Source organism: Topomyia yanbarensis, chromosome 3, assembly GCF_030247195.1.
Source record: "Topomyia yanbarensis strain Yona2022 chromosome 3, ASM3024719v1, whole genome shotgun sequence".
NCBI classification, from domain to species: domain Eukaryota; kingdom Metazoa; phylum Arthropoda; class Insecta; order Diptera; family Culicidae; genus Topomyia; species Topomyia yanbarensis.
This window is the reverse complement of record NC_080672.1, coordinates 366,026,894-366,049,156: the sequence shown is the minus strand read 5'-3', so window position 1 is coordinate 366,049,156 and position 22,263 is coordinate 366,026,894. Positions and strand designations below refer to the sequence as shown.

General features: G+C 43.8%; 1 protein-coding gene across 9 annotated transcripts in view; it reads left to right on the top strand.

Annotated features, from left to right (window-relative positions):
- The window catches only part of LOC131688459 (neurabin-1), a 277,301-nt gene that overhangs the window by 243,634 nt on the left and 11,404 nt on the right, over window positions 1-22,263 (top strand). For 7 of the 9 annotated variants that reach the window (XM_058972729.1, XM_058972732.1, XM_058972728.1 and 4 more), the window contains 4 exons: window positions 15,110-15,163; window positions 15,940-16,149; window positions 16,217-17,273; window positions 17,707-17,987. In XM_058972729.1, coding sequence (XP_058828712.1) covers window positions 15,110-15,163; window positions 15,940-16,149; window positions 16,217-17,273; window positions 17,707-17,987 — 1,602 coding nt within the window. The remainder of the gene's footprint in view (window positions 1-15,109; window positions 15,164-15,939; window positions 16,150-16,216; window positions 17,274-17,706; window positions 17,988-22,263) is intronic. The other 2 variants (XM_058972733.1, XM_058972734.1) reach the window with 2 other exon arrangements.

The window sequence follows — 22,263 nt, the reverse complement described above, 5'->3', positions numbered from 1 at the left end:
ATGTAATTCGGCTTCCTTATAGGCAGGTCTAGAGTGAAATCCATCCAAACGGTTGTGGGAGCTTTGGAGACAGCAGAGATAAGGATATCGTTTTTGCGTGGTGGTTCCCTTAGACGTGAAGAATGCTTCAATAGTACTAGCTGGGAAGCAATCGCCCATTCGCTGTACAGCATGAGTAACTCTGCAGGATATTATAGAGCTACTTTCAGTACCGAACACTGATCTACGAGACAGACAAGGGAGAATCACAACTACAACTGACGTTCCTCGACTCGACGCTGTGGAACGCAGTGTACGATGGAGTATTGAAGCTAACCTTCCCAGAGATATAACGATTTTCGGCTTCACGGATGATGTGGTGTTCCAAGTAATCGGACAATCGCTAGAAGAGGAGACACTCGACACGGAGACTTCGAGCAAATACTCATGGGTTCAAACACCATATAGCCCCTTGAAAAGACCTTAAACATGGTCCGTGCCAATATTCACAACCATCAAGACACCATAAAATGGTCTCAATAACCCATAAATACACCAACATATGGTATTTTATATGGGATCTACTGGACCATGGTGATGGTGTTTTCATGGGTTGAACCCATTTCAAACACCCATGGGCTTTTCGTTTGCTCGGGACGATTGCCCATCATAAAACAGAGTTGGTGATGACTAGCAGCCGAAAGACAGCGCGGTCGGAAAATATATAATCGATTTGAACTTTTAAAGTTATGATGATTATGTTAAGCGGAAGGCTGTGAGAGCAACCACAGCTTTGTTTGAGGCGCCAGTGTACTGGGCACCACGAACCAGCTGGAATCGCCGGACCGAAGCATGTGAGCAGACTAGTTTCACCGTCAGGGACAAGAACGAGTAGGTCGAGTGAAGCACCAGCGGTGGGTCGTCGAGTTTTCAACGAACCGGAAGCAGCGAACCAGAAGCTACGCTCCATCCGGTATCGCCGAACCGTCCTCGCCAAGTACTGGTTGGCCCTTTGTGTAGAATTTATGGACTATGCGAGAAGATTGCGAGCTGACTGGGACTAAATGACTCACGCAACAGGCATCGGTATCGGGAGAACTTCCGACGAGGAATTGAGATGGCTCGCGAAAACAGGAACTAAATGGTTCACAGAAACGGGAGCCAAATGGCTAACGGAAGTTCACCACTGCGAATAGCCGGATATGTGTTCGGAGCTAAACCGCTCTAATGTATCATTTTGTCTTAAGACTGAATCAGCCTCCCCACGATATAACACTTCGATGCAGTCTCGTGGAACAAAAGGAAGGAAGAGAAGTAAGGACTATTAGTAGCGGTTACGCACAAAAGTGAATCCCACCTAGAGCCAATGCACTTTTGAAGCTATTTAACCATATTATAAAACATACAGACATTTTCAGATATCGACGAACTGAATCTAGTGGTATATGACACTCGACACTCCGGGTGTAGCTTAAAAAGTCGAATTTAAGAGTGATTGCACAGTCTTCCTTATATGAAAAGGCAAAAAATGAACTGATGATTGCTATACATTTCATAAATCCGTACGACTATCAAATGAATTTATCTGATGTGGCTACCTACTGCGCAACAAGATGGAGAAAAATGCAAAGATTTCGAAGATGTACACGGAACCGAGCCGAATTACTATCATGTACCAAACAAACAAATCTACAAGTCTTCAAGCACAAGCGATAAACCAAAGCTGATGTTTCCACTAGAGTTCGAAAAAGTATAGTATGCACAGGATGTACGTTCGCCAGGCTACTGTATACGAAATTCGCACAAGAGAAAAATATCAGAGAAAACCATATCTGAGATGAATAATTCCATTGACGCACACTTTACCTTTGGATTCATTCCAGAATGTTTTCCAAAAGTCCATAAGTGAAATGTTGCAATTCTGTTTCTGTACATTGTTATCAAGCAGGTTCACCTTTGACCGATTTTCATGCCTTGTGTGTACAGTCGGTCCATGTGCCGCCACAACGGAACGAAAACTATTCAAGCAACCAAAAGTTAATACCTTAAAGTACTCTTAAATGTTTACATTAAGTTCTTAGAGAACTTTCAAGCTTTTATTGGGAATTTAAAAATTGCACTGTTGGGAAAATTATTTAAAACGAAAACTTTAGCATTCCTTTCCTTTGTGAACTTTTGATTGATTCTGTAATGTTTGCTTGAATTTTTCTAGTAAAACAAATAGCTCATCCCCGCTATACGAAATCATCCTGCGGAAACGTCCACGAGAACAATCGAAAGAAAATGCAAAAAGAAAAAAAAAATGTGTTTATTAAAATAAATATTTATTTTTTGTTTGCCCCCCCCCCCCCTTCAGAAAAAAATTTGTACTTGGACATAATTTTTAAAAAAGATTTGTAATGGCCTTACTTGTCTAAAAAATCTCTACAAAGTGGCGTTTACAGAATTTTGACATTCTGCTTGGTTACTGAGATATAGCGAGAAACGTGCTGAGAAATTTTTAATTTTTTGCTTCAAATGACTGTGTTTGGGGATTGGCTCAAATTATATTTATGTATGAGATGTTTTTATATGTAAAACTATCTGATAAACACAATGGCATAATCATCTTCGAAACAAAAATGTACGAACTGTGAGAAAAATGCAATTTAAGTTTTAAACTGGAAATATAGCATATTTGTCAACACTGCAACCAAAAATAACTATTTTTTCTAGATTCCCTGACTCATTTCCTTAAAAATGCATCTCACCGATTGTTTATAGACCAAATGAAGCCAAAGATATGAATAAAAGTTAATAATTGATTATTTTTTTCTGTGGAAAATGTTCCATGCACGATTATGACACGCCATACAAATTTTGTCATCAATACACACCTATGACACGTGTGAGACCGACTTTTGTTTATATTTTTAAAGAAAACTCGCAATGTAGTTAACCGATTTTCGTAATATTTGAGAGATTAATGCAGAATAGATAGAAGCATCATTTGTCTTCTTTGAATTGTTTATACCATTTATAAGTTTCAAGATATTCAATCTCAAACTTTAAAAATCGTTTTTCTCGAAATGTGCAAAATGGCGCTTGTCATAAGATAGCACAACAACGACGGTATACCATCTGCGACGATATCGTCCTGTACGCACTCGCGACACGAATAGCTATTAGGCGCAACATGCTTGTCAACTTCGTCCGGTTCCACTTCGAGTTCAGCGTAGCAGCCCAGGCCGGTACGCCATACCTTAGTATTGCGGATGTGGTACCCGTCAGGAGACGTCTCGTGCTGCCTCTTACTCCGTTAGTTGTCTTTGCAGCAGGGATGGATTGTCCCCCGATGATGATCTCGGCACGCTGGATTTTTTACGGTTGCTGACCAGCACTACCTAGGGCTTGTGATGAGCTAGTTGCAACTTGACGTCAGCCATCCAGGTTTCCACGATGCCTATTGTCTCTGCCGTCAACATCTTCACCTCCTCAAGGATCGCGCCTGGTATCGTCAGGACAACATCATCTGCAAAGCAATGACAATCTCCACTCCCCTGGGCAGTTCCAGTGTTAACACTCCGTCGTACATTTTATTCCATAGCGTTGGGCCGAGTATGGAGCCTTCAGGTACTCCCGCCGTGACCCTAATCGACCTCTGTCCCATGTTCGTTTCGTATACCAGTACACGGTTCTGGAAACCTGCATTCTGTGCAGCGCTACGGCGATCGCTCCCCAACAACTCTAAATCAACATTAAGGACTGTACATCTGCACCATTCTTCGCTACATCCGGCATACCACAAGGAAGCCATCTCGGTCCAGTAATATTCCTCCTCTACTTTAATGACGTCAGTTCACATTACAAGGACCCCGCCTTTCTTTCGCCGACGACATGAAATGTTTTCAACAAATACGGGATAAAACCGATACCGAGCTACTTCAGAGGGAACTGGATAGCTTTAGTACGTGGTGTGATCTAAACAGAATGGTTTTAAACCCGAGCAAATGCTCAATCGTTACGTTCACGCGGAAACGTCATCCGACTCAGTTTAACTACCATTTCTTCAGCTCGACTATTCCAAGACACTCTCACATCAAAGATCTCGGAGTCATCGTGAATTCGGCACTAACATTCAGACCACATACTTCATACATCGTGGATAAGGTATCACGACAGCTTGGGTTCATCTTCCGAATAGCGAAAAACTTCAGGGACGTATATTGTCTTAAATCGCTTTACTGTGCGTTGGCCCGCTCAACGTTATATTGTTCGGCTGTTTGGAATCCGTACTACCAGAACGGAATTGACAGAATCGAGGCTGTTCAATGCAGGTTCATACGCTTCGCCCTTCGGCATCTCCCATGGCGAAACAGATTTCAGCTGCCGAGCTATGAAAACCGTTGCCAGCTAATATGGTTGCCAGAGCGTTGTTACCGGACTCCAGCGAATTTTTAACAGTGTGGCGACGGCCTTTGACTTCAACCGGGCGCGGGATGCGATAAAAGCGAAAATGTTGGCAATTTTAAAATGTAATTAGTTTAAGAAACCACCATTGGGGCCAAGGGGCCTGTTGGTGAAGGTAATAAACATAAACAAAGCTAGCATTGTTGAACGCGTTCTTCACGTCTATCGTTACCTCGGCGCAGTGGCGATTACCCCTTCTCTTTTGCTTCAATGCTTTCTCCGCACTCGCGATGACTGTGCGGATGGCTTCCACCGTCGATATCCCTTTCCGGAACACGAACTGCCTCTGCGATATTCCTTTCTCACTTTCAGCGTAGTTCGTCAGCCTGTTGAGGATAACCCTTTCCAGGAGCTTGCCGAGAATATCCAGCAGACATATAGGCCGATACGATGCTGAATCTCCTGGTGATTTTCCTGGTTTTGGCAGCAACACCAGCTTCTGGATCTCGCCAGTCCTCGGCGTTACCGTACAATTTCGCCAACCAATAGTGTAGTGGATCGCTTCGTGGTCAGTATGTGCGTACTGCTCACTAACTCGCCCATTCATGTTATCAAACAGCGACGCGATGCAGAATGTTACCCTGCCCTCTTTACGGAATGTGCTAGCGGAACTTTCGTTGCACAGCTTTACGTCCAGTTTCGCCAGTGCTTCCAATAGGCCCTCTTGCGTTGGTCAGTCTGCTACCCCATTCCACAGCCGAAGCGTTAAAATCTCCTCCTATAACAACCGGCGTTCGCCCGACTTACGAGTCAGTTAGTGCCTCCAGCATCCGGTTGTACTGCGCTGGTGTCCACCGTGGAGGAGCATAACAGCTACACACGAATACGTCGTTGATCCTGGCGATCACGAAACCTTCGTGTGTGCTATCCATCACCTCTTGAACACGGAAACCGCCCATCCCTCGCACCACTAGGTGGATTAAAACAGGTTTTTTACTTGGTGGTAAAGCTTCTACGCCGACTCAACACACGTTCAGTAGTTAGACCATACTACCGATTTCGTCCATCGTGTGCTAGAGTGAGGGACTCTGAACAGAGAAGATAATTCTGAACCCTACTCCTCTAAACTCTACCAAGGAGTCCGACATTTGCCTGAACCCCCGCATTCCATTTGAAATGACTACTTCGGGAGAAGGCGTGCTAATGCACTTCACTTGATTCTAGCCTATGAGACCAGCGAAATCTAGCTGGTCGCGCTAGATTTCGCTGGTGTCATAACCGCTATATCAGACCTACACGGCATGATATTCTACATGCGCTCCGCTCTACGATGACCAGTTGTATATCGTGGTCGATCCAGCGATTCCGGTAGTCCCGACAGTGGAGCTAGCCTACCTCGGCGGAGAGTTCCCCGACGAAAGAATGTCGATGTAGTCCGGCAGAATGCGGAGGTCAGTCCAACGATTCCGGGTGGAGGATTGCGTCCTGTTCACTGGTGGCCTGGCGATTCAAGCCGGTGATTCGCTACGGATTACTCGGAATAGTCCCCGACGGTGGATCTTTCCTACTCCGACGAAGAGGTCCCCGGCAGTGGAAGATCTTCCGAAACCGATGCTACCCGGGCAGAAACCAAGGTCGGTCCTGCGATTCTGGGTGGAGGGTGACTTCCAGTTCACAGGCGCTCTGACGACCATTTGCCGGTGCTACTTTCCGATCATGTTAACGTCCTCACCGAAAATGGTTCGCATTTTGTTTTGCTCGTGCTCGAATCGCGGGAATTCGAGGACCACGTGCTCAGGCGTTTTCTCTGCATCACCGCACGTGTTGCAGAACCGCGAACTCGTGTGGCCGAACCTGTTCAGATACTTTTTGAAACAGTTCACCTCACCGTGCGCTCTTTTCACCCACATCGACAGGCATGGAATTAGTCAATTGGTCCGTTTACAGCGTTATCCCACCAGTTTCGTAGATCAGTTGTCGGTTCTGGAAGTAGCTCCCCAGAATCCTACAGAGATAGTCGGGAACACGCAGTCTGTGCAGCGAATCATCGATTGCGGCCCAACTAGCGCTGTTGAAGGCGTTTTTTACTTCCAGTGTAACAACACCGCAGTAGCGGTTACCTCTTCTCTTTTGCTTCTGCGTAGCCTCCCTAGTTTCCACAACCGTTCGTATTGCATTCACGGTGGATTTACCTTTCCGGAAACCGAACTACATATTGGATAGTTCATTCTCTTCCTCTGTGTATGTTGTAAGCCTGTTAAGGATTACTCTTTCAAGCACCTTGCCGACTGTATCCAACAGGCATATCGGCCTGTATGCTGAAGGATCTCCAGGGGGCTTGTCTGGCTTCGGCAATAGCACTAGGTTTTGTCGCTTCCAGATGTCGACCATGACCATCGTCGATGCACTTTTGCAACGCAGTCCTAAACTTATCCGGGTTCGATAGGATTGCTGTTTTCAGAGCCACGTTGGGGATACCGTCTGGTCCCGGGGCCTTCTTGGTTCTCAAGGATTTTGCCACTACCATCAGCTCCTTGTTGGTTTCCCGAACCTCTTCTTCGTAGTCATACTGCGTTCCGTACGGCGTGGGCGGCCAGGCCGTCGGTTCATGCTGTGGAAATAGCGCTTCTACGATAACTTTCATCCTCTCCGGGCACCTATCCAGTGCTACTGCCGGTCCTCTTATCTTCGCCATGGCAACTCTATGGGCGTCGCCCCACGGATTTGAGTTTGCGTTGCGGTAAAGCTCTTCTAGGCAGACTTTCTTACTGAGCTTGATTTCCTTGTTAAGTGCGGCTCTTGCCTCCTTGTGCGTTGGCTTAGAACTTCTCTTTCTGCGACGTTTCGTGCTCTCTGCATCTTCCTACGGGCTCGGTGGCAGCATGCCAGAATGCTGGGCAGCGACTGTACCTTGGTTTACCTTCTATTGGCACGGCTGCATCGCACGCTCTTGCTAATGCCGTTATCACTTTGCCTACACTGAAGTCAATGTGATTGCACTCACGCTTCAACGCCTCGACGAAAACTCCCTTGTCGAACTTCGTTGCTTTCCACCTCCGCTCGTTTGATTGGTTCACACGCGCTTCCGACTGCCTATTGCTTCCGATAGTGTATCGCTTGGTGGTCGCTGTGGATGTACCCCTCGCACACTGTCCAATTTGGTGCAGAAGGTAACGTCAATAACTGAATGTCGTCCGTCGCGGCGGTAGGTGCTGGTTGTACCATCGTTTGCAACTTCTACGTTCAGCTTTGCAAAGGCCTCGAGTATACTACTCACCCTTGAGTGGGTAAAGCGGCTGCCCCATTCTACTGCCCAAGCGCTGAAATCGCCAGCTATAACGACAGGTCTCTGATCGATAATCTCTTCCGTCAGCTTATCGAACATTTCTGTGAATCGATCGGTCGTCCACCGCGGAGGTGCGTAGCAGCTGCAGAAGAAGACTCCATTGATTTTGGCGATTACAAAGCCTTCATCCGCACGATAAACCACTTCCTGAAATGGATATCTCCCCGTCGTCCAAATCGCCGCTGATTTTGCGTTATCAGCTATCCAGTTTCCATCGCTGGCCGGGATACGGTAAGGCTCCAAAATGATAGCTATATCGCATTTAGACTTCACTACAGATTGCCGCGGTGGTTGAGGTTGATTTGCGTTATCTTTACTGTGACTTCGTTGCAGTCGCCTGTTTGAAGGCCGGACATCGTGTGCCTCCTGTAACGTGGTTGTTACCTTCTTCAGTTGCGCAGATCAGACATCTCGGAGCCTGCCGGCAGTCTTTTGTCATGTGGCCTTCTTCCTCGCACCTTCTGCATAATTTGCTCCTGTCAGGTCCACTGCAGTTTCTCGCCAGGTGGCCGAACTTTTGCCACTTGAAGCACACTTCCGGTCTCAACTTTGATCTTCCCCATTTTAAGTGCCTTGTTTGCTGCTTCGACTGGAAGCCTAACTGAAGCCGCTTGCGTGCTGAAGGGTCCCTTCCTCATTCGTATCATCATCTGCACTTTTCCAGAGCTTCTCTTAGTTCTTCTTCCAAGGATATCTCATCCAGGTCCTTACATTGGATGGTTGCCTCTGGGCACAAGGCTCTCACCGCTTCACCCATACGTTTCTCGGTGAGCTCTTTATAAGTATAGCTGTTTGACTTCGGATCCTTTTTCAGTTCCAGAATCATCTCTTCGGATTCGGGTGCGCCTGATTTTCTTGACATCTGAGCCCAGCTCTTTGAGTACCGGGTTTGTCCTCATTGCGCGCAGTACCTCCTCGTATGAGTCATCGTTAGCTTTCGTCCCTTGAGACGCTTTCGCTTTTCGGACCTATCCTTATTGTTCGCCCTCCGTTTTGTGCTGCCGACGACTTCCCATTTGCTGCTTTCATCCACGTTAGTAGCTGCTTCGTTCGCTCATGGTCTTGCATCACCTGGAGAAGCTCTTGGCCTCTTCGGTGTAGAGAGAGAGGCGTCCCCTGGGGTTTGTCTTTCGCCTCGTGAGATTCCCTCACTTTCGGTGGTGCCACTGTTTGCCTTATTTCCAAGGACTTCTTGGCCATCATCAGCTCCTTTCCGGTTCCGGTTGACGGCCAATCCGAGGTTACCTTGTACCCTCAGGACCAGTGTCTTGATGTCCTTGTGCACATTACTCCCTTTGTCATCAAAGTTGTGCAGTTTTTTGGCTACTGCTATATTCGGCAAGTTTGGTATTTTGAACCAGGCGCTCCCCTTCTGCTTTTGCTGCTTCCGTTGAAGCTGCAGCTGCTGGTGCTGTTGAGGCTGCTCCTGGTGTTGTAGCTGCGGCTGCTGTTTCTCCTGGTCGTGCTGTTGTTGCACTGGATGGCTTTGCCGAGGTGGTGATCTCGTTAAACCGCTTTTGGTGAAGGGATTCGCCGCGTCTTCTTCAAATGTGTAAGTTTCTTGCTCCATTTTGTTGGGTTCCAACTCCGGGCCGCTATATCCACTCGTTTCAGTCGCCCCTCGTGATCCCATGATTATCTATACTACCAAAATCTTAGTAGCAGGGAGGGTTGACACTATCCTTCATGGGGAGTAGTGTTCAGAGCCGGATCGGTGTAAAATCTCTAACCGAACATAGTACCACCAACTGAATGGTGACGAGTTTTGAACGTACCCGAGGACCTGCCAGAGTTTTGTTGGGACGAAGGCAGCCGTGCTGTTGGCCCACCCGCAATTTCAAGTCCTTCCTTACTCAGGGAGTAGAACAGCACGTCTGTCAGTCCAAAGTCGCCGTCCAATCCGTGATCCGTGCCCTGTCCGTTGTCGTTCGCCATGGCCAGTATGCCATAATCAGGATGTTACTGGCGTCCGATCCTGATGTCCCGGTTGGCACTCCGGTTGGGCTAGAGTGCTTTTATTGCTAAGATCTTAGATTATTGGTATCTTAGGATCTTAGCAGAAGCGGAACAGACACGCTTCGTCGGAGCTGCCTACGGAGCTATGACTTTTTAGAGGTTTAGCAGAGCCCAATCCAAACCTCACCATATCCTATCCATATCCTCAAATTAAAGGTACAACGTTCCCATAGGTTGCTATTGAATTTAATTTATTTCCGACTTTCGGTTCCGGAGTTACGGGTTGAAGAGTGCGGCATAGAAAGGTTATGCAATCACTGAACATCGTCAACCTAACCCCGACATTACGCATATGCATTTCTTTGACTAATATAGGTTTTCTGAATTTTAACAGGGGAGTGGTTAGGGGTATGCGTTCAGGGGTTACCACCCCCGCCCTCCCATATCACACACCGCCCTTCACTAAACCCCCCTTCCCTCATCAAGTCCCCCCCTCCGAAGATTTCCTAGTTCATCCAGAATAAACTTTCCTAACGTATGCGGAATGAAATTTGGACAACGCAGATATTTACAGATTTTTTAGTTTGGTTTCAGATATTTACAGATTTTTGAGAATAAAGGCTTTTAGTTAAACTAGTTTCAAATCTACTTTAGGTTGTTTCTCCATAAGCTATTTCTCTGTACTTATCTTGGGCTATAAATGCACTATTTTCATGTAATATAACACATCATCAATAAGCCATTTTTGGTCAAGAATTGTTTTACTGACATTTTTTGTTCTTCCCAGACTTTTATTATTATTGCAGACATTTGAAAAAAGTATCTGGCATCTCTGACTGTAGTGTACGTTGTCCGACAAGAGAATGAATGTTTCTTACTGATATCTAGCTGTTTATCAACGAAAATATGATATCCAATTCTATATTGCACAAAAATTTGCCTATAGTCTCATAGTCAGTATAAACCGCCGGATATGTCGTCATATAATCACGAGCCAAATCGCATTTTAGATTATTTGGTGTCAATTTCAATTGGTATACAGAATGTGACACCGCCATTGTGCTGTTCACGATCGATCTTGGTCAGTACCAGGAACTGGTTCTCGTATGTGTAGTGATTTTTGGTGATGAATTGAACGATATTAACGTGTTATAACGTCCTAGATGTTACTTTCTATGACGAAGAATTCACACGCTGCTGGCCAGAATGGCTTCTTCCAGGCGTTGAGAGCATCCCCAATTCTATGGTGCGGGAGAAAAAAATTATATACTCCGCACTTCCAGTGATGTGAGCATCGTTATCGTCACTGCCACAAGTTCTTCCATACGTGTATCATCGTAGATTCCAACTTTGTTACGGCCGTTGTTGTTACGAGTCCAAACACCTGAAAATCGAGCTGAAAATACAAAAACAATTTTCAAATATAAGAAAGTTAAAAACATGCCATAATTGTTAACAATTCGTTCTTCAAGGAAATCTCATTAGCTCATTAACGTAACACAGCAGTACATAGCGGTCATAAGCCTTGAATCCGCGTTATACTTGTCTACAACAGTTCTCATCGGGAGTGACTTCGGGTCATACCGGGTGTTCGGAAGCCATCGCAATGGGGAATGCTTCAGCCCGTTAAATCCGATAAATTGATGAACTGGCCTTCTCGAGTTGTCGTTATTCTTCACTAAAGAAAAAGCAACAGTTTAGCGGGGTTGTTGACAAGATGCTTACAGAGTGCCTTAGGTGGCCAAAAGAGTGGCGGCGAGAAGCTGAGCTAAGAATGCGAGATGCGAGAAATCTGCTCGCAGCAAATCAATTGGAGCCTATCAGAGTAAAAGCAGGACATTCGCGCAGATCCGCACAACTTTCACTCTGATATCATTCCTTTGGTTTGCTGCAAGCAGGTTTTTCATCTGATATCCTAATGCCAGTACCAGCACCAGTTCAGCTAATCGCCGCCACTAGGTTAGCGGCTTTAAGAATTTGAAAGTGAATCGAACCGTGTCCTGTATTTACTTTGGTGGCATAAAAGCCACGTGATTTCTTTAGAAAGGAAATAAACGAAAAAACGAAGTAAATAAGAGGTTTGTTCCAGTACACGGAAGTCACTCCGGAGTAAATAGGAGCTATAAATTCTTGCTCCTTTTTACTCCGGTTTGCTACCAGAAGAAGAAAAAAGAAAAGAAGAGAGTACAGGAACGATTTTCTCCGGAGTACTTCCAGTTTCTCCTGGTACTGGAACTGACGATATTAATCTGGCCGTAAGCAGCAAAACAATTGGATATTAAAATGTTCAATCTAGGGTTGCCACCTCTGGAGAGACTTTCACCCGGAGATTTTCACTGATCTGGGGGTAGTGGATTTTGAGTGAAACTAGACAAAAATTGGAATCAAAGCGATTGCTCGACATTTTAGAGCACTTTAATCGCTTTTTTATTGCCTATTGAGCAATAAAGAGACAAGTATGTACTCTTTCATTCCTTCTGTAAGTCGTCATTGATTTTAGCACTGCGAATTAGGAAATTACCAAAATTATCCCACAATCACTATAGAGCGCTATATTTTGCCAAGCTTAGTGCGCACCACTCTTCCATGGCATTAAAATAAAGCTGTAATTTATTCACGTTTGAGAACAGTTTTGTAGATTTAATCAGGTGTAGTATTTCTCTTCCCCGGCTAAATGCCAAGAATACAAAAGCACCAGCTACTCTCGCTGTGGAAGATAAATCGAACGAGCATTGCTCTTCTCCACAACTAGCAAAGGAGGCAGTACAGCGGCATCACATGGGAAGCACTATGTGGTGTCGGTTTTTCCACCAGAAGTCCCAACAAAGGGGCAAAACTCACCTCCCTAGCCAACAGGTAGGGGCGCTGCAGGAGTAACAACAACACCGGAAGAATTCATTTGATGTTGACCTTGCCAGTTGGATTAGAACAAATCCGCCATGGTTCAGCTGCAGATAAACATCATCAAAAGTGAAGTTATTTCGTAAAATTGCATCAAAATAACTGTTTTACACCAATCAATTTATTTCTAAATAGTTGAAAATATACTTCTTCCAACCAAACCCGGAGAAATTGAAGTAAAACCCGGAGGCCCGGAGATCGCTCACGAAAACCGAAGTCTCCGGGTCAAACCCGGAGGGGTGGCAACCCTAGTTCAATCTGAACGTTCGGATCGTGTGAGAAATGCATTCAACCTATCCTGACGGAACGGTAACGTAATGTTGACGTTCTTTTCCGTTGATGAAAGCTGATGTAGTCTATTTATCGCAGTTCCATTTTACGACGTTTGTTTTATTAATCTCCGCAGTGCTGTCTGTCAGAATGTTTTCCACGAGTATCGTCTGAACGATTTGGAGCGATTAGCATAGAAATATATGGGGTTTTCGATTGATTGACACCGATGTAATGGAGTGCACTGGAACTGCGCCGTTTTTGCACTTTAAAGCGGATGTGCAGAAAACTGGGTATTGCCTATCCCGAGATAAACTAGTGTTTCGTCGATTTTTTGCTATATGTGACACAAATGAGTGCGAACGAAACAAAAATAAACGTCAAACAGTTTTTTCGCTTGCACTAATGCAAAGAGAACATGGGCGCAATTCGGCGCACGGCTTGGTCGGGCGTATGGCTGAAATGTCACGATGTGGATTTTAGAAAAGATTCGCAATATGTTCCATTGACACTTCTGCTAGAAAGTGCAAAACCAGTGCAAGCCACTACTCCAGTGTCAATCAATCGAAAATCCCAATAGCATATATGCGATTTACCGATCATTGATTATGGCTACTTTAAGGAAATAATGAAAGAAAATTTATAATTGCAACCAATGCAAAGCAAATATGTAACATACGGTATAGCACGATTCAAGCAATATTTGAAATGTTCACGTTATGCTACTGTTTCTAAAAAAGGATGCGGTTTTTCGGATGTTCCGATTGTTGTAGTCGCCAAGTAACAGATAGATTGTATCGTAAACGACCGTGTAACAGACAGCGCACAAACGGTTACCTAACAGTTTACCTCTTATACATTTAATTGCTTAACCTGTATTTTCATTACCACACTTAGGCTTTGGTTAGCTGTTTGCACTTTTCACTTCCGAAATTTATATGTAAAGATAACGAAATAATTACAAAAGCGCACCAAATGATTATCATTTGAATTATCCCGAATATTAAAGGCGGATGAAAATTAATGAGGGACTGCTTTAATTTGGAATGATAATTATAAGCGTCATCTTTTACTTTTTCGAGAGCTAGCCATTCATTTGGTGTTGTGTTTATCATAAGAAAATCACAAACCTGTTCATTCCAATTTAGACATGAAGTCATTCGATCTTGGATTCATTATTTTTTCGCATGACTGCCATTCGAGATCATCAACATCGAGTTTTTAGATCGTTCACAACAATTTTTGTTCAGTGTAGAGAACATTTAATAAAGGGTTTTCTACAAAAAAATGTCTTTTGAATTTTGTCCAAATTCTATTTCCGCATGCGTTAGTGGGTCTGAAATTTTGATTTTAAAATGAGCATATTACGTAATACGCACTAACCGCATTCAATAAAAACAAGGGAAAAATTTGGTTTGAAATGATTTTGGGTTTGAAACTACTTCAAAGTTGAAACTAATTTAAATTTTTTTAATAAGCTGAAAACTTTTGGCTGGGTCCGGACTCCCCGAAGCCTCCTCCAGAATCCGCCGATGGTTGCAAGTGTTTCAGTGTCGACATCTCAAGTTCGTGGCTGTCGATCTATTGTATGTATGTGTAAATCGTACTGAATATGTAATAGACATTTCCACCATTATATTAAACAAAACCAACCATGGAATCGTAGTTAGGATAAATGAGAAAGGCACAATTGCACCGCTGGGTGGATTAAAACAGGTTTTTTTTTAAATTTAATTTTGTTCATTTTCTATAATTTATTCAGTTTGTTCGAGGTGCAGCATTAGATACTAGGTTCATCCCACCCCGCACCAGTTGGGTGTCTACTTCGCATGAGTCCTGCAAACTAATGAATCGAACAGTGATGTGTGTAAGAAATTACTACTCATCTCACTGCTAGGTGGCTGAAGTCGTCTTTTTACATTAGAATACGAATTTAATTAAAAATGTATGAACTTGATGTAGACAAGCCATTGTGTCGCCTTAAATTTGAAGTAGTTTTTCTTTGATTCGATTTGATTGCATGATAAAAATGATATCTCTCTTTTCGCTATGCCCTTTTTCTAACTTATTTACAGTACAAAATGCTCCTTGCGCTATTACTTACTGATGTAGATATATTTCATTTGTAAACTGACCCTCGTCATCAAATGCTACGAATGTTACCCTGACTTTCCCCCCATTTACCAAGTGTGTTACCACCTCACCCACCCAATATCGAATATAACTGATTGTACTGAAAATAAACTCCCTGCAATATAAAATTTCCAGAATCTTAAAACCATTGCACTGCATGAGGGCGATATCCTAAGTCTCAAACAACAGGTAAGTGTGATTTGAAACTGAACTCGCCTTCCAACTCTATCGTTCGTAACTCTTTCGCGCCTATGTTTTCCTTATAACCATTATAATAACATAACAAACTGGAGGTAAAATTCCGTCGCGCCTTTCTACTAACGTAATTTTCCCCCGTATGCCGATCCCATCCCCATCGCAAAAAAAGCAATAATCATTTCACGTGTATTGTGTGCACACCTGGAACTGTTTTGTATCCCTTGTTTAAATAGTCCTCGCGTGTACCCCGTTTGTTTGTCTGTGAATGTCCTGTGTATACTCACTTGTAACAAACGTAAACAATCACCTACTTGCACTACACATTCACAGGATTCAGAAACTCTCAGCTCATTTACAGAAAAACTTGCTAATTATTTGATTACAGCTGATAAAGGAGGAAACCGCAGAATATTTAAGAAGTTTGAGTTCCTTCTCTATTGGCTGTAAACTATTTCTATGACTCACATGCACTTAGTTCCTTAGACCACAAGACGCATTTAGACCTAGGTTCCGAAAGTAAGTAGCGGATAAGAGAACCAGCAGTACACGATTTTCTTTTTTAAGTCTATTATCCTATTATGGAATCCTTTTCTCCCCTGCACACCTGACATACCTTGCAATCCCAAAAACGGCATGAAAATCTACTAGCCTATTGAAAGCGGAAACGGTTACTTTGATTACATCTATTTTTTCTCGAACTGTTTTCGATTTGTGATTTCAATTTAATGTTTGATTATTTTTGTGCATCGGAAAAAAATCACGATCAGCTCATTAAGTACCAGCAGAGCTGCAACGAGGCGGAACTGTTGGCCGAACGAATGAAGCAAACCGAACGAGAGCTGGCCAACATTAAAAAGGAAGCGAACAACTATCAAAACATGCTACAGCAGAGTCAGGCGCAGTACGCCACGCTGGAGAAGAAGTACGGTCGGGTTAAGAAGATACTGCGTGATTATCAGCACCGCGAGCGGGATATGGTGAGTTCTCTTGATACTCTGATTCACACTAAAGACCATATCTTTAACGCTATTTTGTTTCATTTAGATCCAGTTCCAGGAGTACTACCTCCAGCATCTGCAGGAAAAGGACACCGAATATAACGCGCTGGTTAAGAAACTCAAAGACCGAGTGATCCACCTGGAACAAGAACTCCAAGAGACGCAACGTAAAGCCGGCTTCCCAGTGATACTGCCGTATGATAGTGCCAGTTTGAAGCTGACCCCGCAAATGACTCGAAAGCAACCTCCCAAACCGGTCTTTCAGAAGCTAGAGACTGATCTATCCGATACGGAATTTTCCGATTTGTCACCCGATGGCGAAGGTGAAGATGGTAAGACGGCTACTGTCGAACGGAAACTGCCGATCCAAAAGGACGACGAGCTGGATACGGCCATTCCACAGCATGAACTATTGGATAACTCGGTGAACAAAGGGAAGAGTGACTTAGTAGCGCGTGGTGGCAAATCCAAGCGTCTTCCAGGTAAGAAAAGTCACAGCAACAGCGGTTCGGACTGTGCACTGGATGAAAGCGAAGAGGAAATTACCGATTCTACTTCAGTATCCCACGAGTACAGTGGACTATACAGCACGCCTCAGATCATTAATCGTGGGATAAATTCCATTAAAAATGGCCAGGAAAACTCAGGTCTTCCGGTGTACGCTCAGGTGAACAAAGAACGTGCCGATCATCATCACAATATAATAGCACCGACTCAACATTCGACTATTCCGAACATTTACCGGAATACGTCGGCAGATAATAATAAACTAAACTCCAGCTACGGGTCCGATCTAAATGCATCCTCGTACGACAGTGATCTGGGTTCCTCGACCGACAAGCTCAAGGACAGTGGAGTCTCGAGCGAAAGTTGGATGTATCCCTCCCGCAGGCCTAAAGGATTGAAGGGAATAACGCCACCGGTACTGGCGGAACAGCTCAAAGAACGGCTGGCCGAACGACGCACGCTGGACGATGGTTCCTCGCGGGACTCCAGTGATGACTACTCGGAGATCAACCAGCGGCACATTAGTCCAGCTGCTTCGCTGTCGCAGCACTTGCTGGTCGAGATTAAGAAAGCGGTAAACGAGGCTCAACCGAAGGGTAAGTGTGTCTGCCGTTCGATTGTGTATTGCTGTCTGTCGGGTTCGTGTGCTTTTTGCAGTCTCATTTGCACAGGTGTGTCACTTTTGGTTAGAGTCCGCGGGGATTTGGAAAATTGTATTTATCCATTTGAACTCCCCTCAATAATCTTAACAATCTTTTTTTTACTGTTAATAATGAATATGATAAAAGTTCTGAACGAAAACTTGTTAAAATTCAATATTTTGTAAAAAAAACGATACTTATGTGCGAATGAGACCAAAACCTGTGCTAAAACCGATTAAACACATGTGTGCCATACGAAAGAATAAAAGTATCAAAATTTTCAAAACTAGTGCTATGCTTAGCTTGCGTGATGAATGGATAACTGTAGTTCTTTTGGGTGTTTTTTTTTCTTTCTCTTTTTTACATCCGGCTTCCGAACCGTTCGCAGTGAAAAACATTCTTCCACAAAATCTGTCTCCTCCAGGAAGTAGCAGTCCGTGGCAACAGCAGCAGCATCAGACACCGTCAAGCCAGCAGGGTGTAGGCGGAAACGGTTCACAGGGACCCCCCTCGCCGTCCAGCGTCAGCAGCGGTTCGACGTCACCCGGTGCGTATTCGCCCAGTCGCACATTGGATCTGTCCGGATCGACGTCGAGCTTCTCGAGTGAACGTCTCAGGGATTCGCACCAGTGGAAGAGCGGCCCCGTCGAGGAATGGTCCAACGAGCAGGTGAGTTGGTTGAGGAAATAAATTGCTCCGAGTGGAATTTTGTCACAATTAAATCAATAGACTGGTTCAAATTATTAAAAATGAGGTAATGATGACACTGAATGAAGAATTTCTTCAGCTACATTCGACTTTTAACAGATTGGAAATCAATGTAAGGTCACTTAGTCCAGTCTGACTTAACACCGACCACGAAGTTAGATGATATTTTGTTTCAGTGCAGCATATACTGCCTATAATCGTAAGTCAGGCCCATCTAGATAAGGAATCCCATAGAATATAGAACTGACTTGCGATTATGAGCAGTATAGCAAATACATATGTATATATAGAGAAATAAATTTCAATCTAACAGGTTCTCTTCTAGAAAGTAGACATGTACTTTATTCACTACGTATATTCTTTTGACAGGTTATGGGTCTGTACGCGACAGTTTCGAAGAAAAAAGCGACACCATCTTAATTATTTCACCATTTTCGCGAATTTGGAATCTCGCTCATAAATTTTTGGAAAAGTTAGGAGTGAACATGGAGGGCTACAAGTTTAGCCTCCGGAAGCTTCGAGAAGACCTGTGGCGTTGCGTTGTGTCCGGAACCAAGACAGCAGGAAACCGTTTAAGCCTGGAACATGGTAGATACTAAGGCAAGAGCAACAATCGGTCTGTTGATTGATGACAACTAGCACGGGCTGATCCATGCGACAAGGACAGCAAAGGTCACGTGGGATGCCCTCAGAAACCATCACCAGAAGGAAACTAACCTCCAAACCTATTGAAGCAAATCTGCGACAAGCGTTTCGCGGATGGCGAGGATATGGAAGAACATCCATTCGCCACGGAAGAATTATTCGATAGGTTGTCTAGTGCTGGACAGGATTTAGCGGAAAACATCAGAGTCGCAATGATTCTGAGAAGTTTGCAAACTTACGTGCACTAGAGAGTCGCTCTGATACGATTCACACATTGGAACTAGTAAAGCGAGACGAAGTGTCAAACCGTTACGGATCATCCGGCAACAAGTCGGTGTTAAAGGTAAACATGGTACGCGGTCGCAACAATAAGAAGAAACCGCTGATTTGCTACAACTGTAGAAAGGAGGGCCACAAGCGGGACCAATAGCGGCAGCTTTCTCGAAATTCGGAAAGCAGTGTTTCTTTCGTCGCAAATACGTGCGCGAACAAGTCATCGGAGATGCTAACGCAAAGGTTGGGAAGAAAGATTGTTAAGGAGCAGTTCTTTCACCCAATTATTGGTATGCAAAGTCTTCATTCTGCTACCAATGATAATGGCCTGTGGCTTGTAACTTCAGAGCTGTGCGCCACGCCGGCTCGATTACTATATTTACCTGTAACTGCCGGCACGGCGCAGCGGCGGCGCTGCGCGCACCTCTATGTAACTTTTGCTGCTGCTAGGGGGATTCCAATCAGTGGTACCTATTTTGTATGTAAGGATATCCGAAAGCAAACCGGAAGACACCCAAGTGGCAGTACTTTTTCCCAAATAGACCACGTACTGGTAGATGTACGGGAATTCTCCGAAGTAATTGATGTGAGGACTATCAGAAGTCCAAACATCGACCCGTATAATTATCTCGTAGTAAAGATTCGTGCACGATTATCCAGCATCACGAGTCCAAGAAACAACAGAACTATGCGATTCAATATCCAACGTTTTTCGGCTGAAAGTGTAGCAGCTGAGTATCGCCAGAAGGGGAGCACGTCGTTTGGCATAAGTTCGTTTGGCATAAGTTCATTTGGCATAAGTTCATTTGGCATAATGTTCATTTGGCATAACCGTAGGTGACACTTATGGTCGTTTGGCATAATGTTCATTTGGCATAATGGTCATTTGGCATAATGGTCATTTGGCATAAAGGTCGTTTGGCATAATTTGAAATATACATTGAAATCTCTGTTATATTAGGCGTTGACGATGCCTAATGTGGCTACGCCACATCGCTTTAAGCGTGGTGCTGTCCGACATCGCTCCGCTCCGTCGGACTTAAACTAGCTGATAGCCCGGTTGTATACCATTCCCCCGAAAGCCATTTCCCAGAAAGCCATTCCCCAGAATTCCTTTCCCCAGAATGTACCATTCCCCAGAAAGACATTTCCCAGAATGTACCAATCCCTAGAAAACCATTATCCAGAATGCCCAATTCCCCAGAAAGTCATTCCCCAGAATGCCCCATTCCCCAGAAAAGTTATGGTTTTTATTTATTATTTGTGATTAAGCCAAAGGTTTACGCATACCTAATTAAAGAAATTTATGCGGTGTTAAGCTGCTGAGGATGTACCGTCGAAAGCGGCGGCCTTTCGCAAGCAAACCTGTTATCCTCTCGTATAGCCGGTTTACTCGAACATAGGACTTGGTTCCTTCTTTCAAACATGAGCAGTTCTTTGAATTTGTACGCCAAGCAACTCTTGCACGCAAACTTGTGATCTTTTCGTCTGCCCGGTTTATTCAAACATAGAGATGTTGATTCCTTCTTTGGAGCTTTGGTTGAATCCATATTAAAATCGAAATGAATGCATATTTTGACAATTGGTTTCGTGGGTTTTTAGAGCATTTATCTTTCTTTTGTATTGGAAATGTTTCGTACGCAAATGTACGATCCACCCAATTGCTCGGTTTACTCAAACAGGTTGCACTAAATACATTCGAAAGTATTTTCATACCTTACGCCAAATGGTACTTATAGTACAGAGTTACAGACATAACACTCGACAACAATTATTCGTCAATGCTAGCGATCATTTTGAATTGAATATATTATTAGTTAGGACTGTTATCGCATTTGCGATTATTGCGTCACTGACATATGCGCAAGTATACGGGGGATATACCAATTGCTCCTGGCCTGAGGGTTGACTAATTTGTAAATGAGTGGTTGGAACCGTGTATAAAAGGTGTAGCTAGTGTTTTGGTCGAATTGGCGCAACGATATTTTTGCGAGGAGCCGCCGCTTTCGATGGCTTATCCGTACCAGCTTAACATCGTGCATCATGCATCAGTTCCTTGACTTAGGTAATGTACAAAGTTTTCGTTTCGCCACACAACCTTACTTACATAACGCTGTTACATTCATTTAGATCCTAGGAAGAGGGCTACCCTAGGGGCAGATCACTTGTGATGCATTTTTAAAAATCAGCGAAATTAAATGCATTTATTTTCATCAAAAAAGAAATTCATAATGTATTTTGCGTTGCGTGCAATGTTTTTGCGTTGCGTGCCATGTTGTTTGTGTTGCGTGTAAGATGTCAAAACCATACAGAAAAACTAGCCCTACATTTAACAAAACGTCGGACAAAGTGGATCAGCGTAGGACGTTTGTTAAACTAACTTTTCTGCGAGGCAGTGCAAAGCTGATGCAAAAATGGAAATTAAATGCATTTTTTTTCAATTTGATGCAAATTCCTTATACATTCTTAGAGTGATCTGCCCCTAGGGGCTACCGCTTTCTATGGTTGTTGTTAAATGGCACTGAAAACACACCTGTACTGAACTTTGCGATTTGTCCTATATGTATGTTTATATTATTAAAAGAAAAGTAAAAATATTACTATTGTCTAATGCTGGTACCAGTACACTTTTCGAGGGGAGCAATATGGCCAACATAATGAAAAAATGTTTTGATTTTCATCAACAAAATTTCCCACTTCAAAAAAAATGTCTGGGAAATGGTTATATCTGTGGAATGAACTTATGAGCATTGGTTCATTCTGGATACAGTTTTCTGGAGAATAGTTCTTTCTGGGGAAAACACTTCGGTATTTTAGCTTCTGTGGAATGATTTTTCGGGAAAGTTAGCTTTATTTAAATTCGGAATAAATAATGTCATCCTAACTTCCGGTTTCAACACAATGCAAATCATTTCAAATGTGACCGAATCGAAGAATGTCGTTCGATGGAAATGAGAACGAGTAGTACGTTTGAGAAGATCAAATCTATATAAAAAAGTTAAACTTTTCTGGGGAATGACTTTCTGGGAGATGGTGCATTCTGGGGTATGGAATTCTGGGGAATGGTACATTCTGGGAAATGACTTTCTGGGGAATAGTACATTCTGGGGGATGATATTCTGGGGAGTGGAATTCTGGGGAATGGCTTTCTGGGGAATGATTTTCGGGGGAATAGTATACAATCGATAGCCCCTATGTTTAAGTAATCCGGGCAAACGAGTGGATCACAGATTTGCTTGCAAGGGGCTGCCGTTCCGAGGGGGGTATACAGATTCAAAGAACTGCTCATGTTTGAAAGAAGGAGTCAACTCCTAAGTTT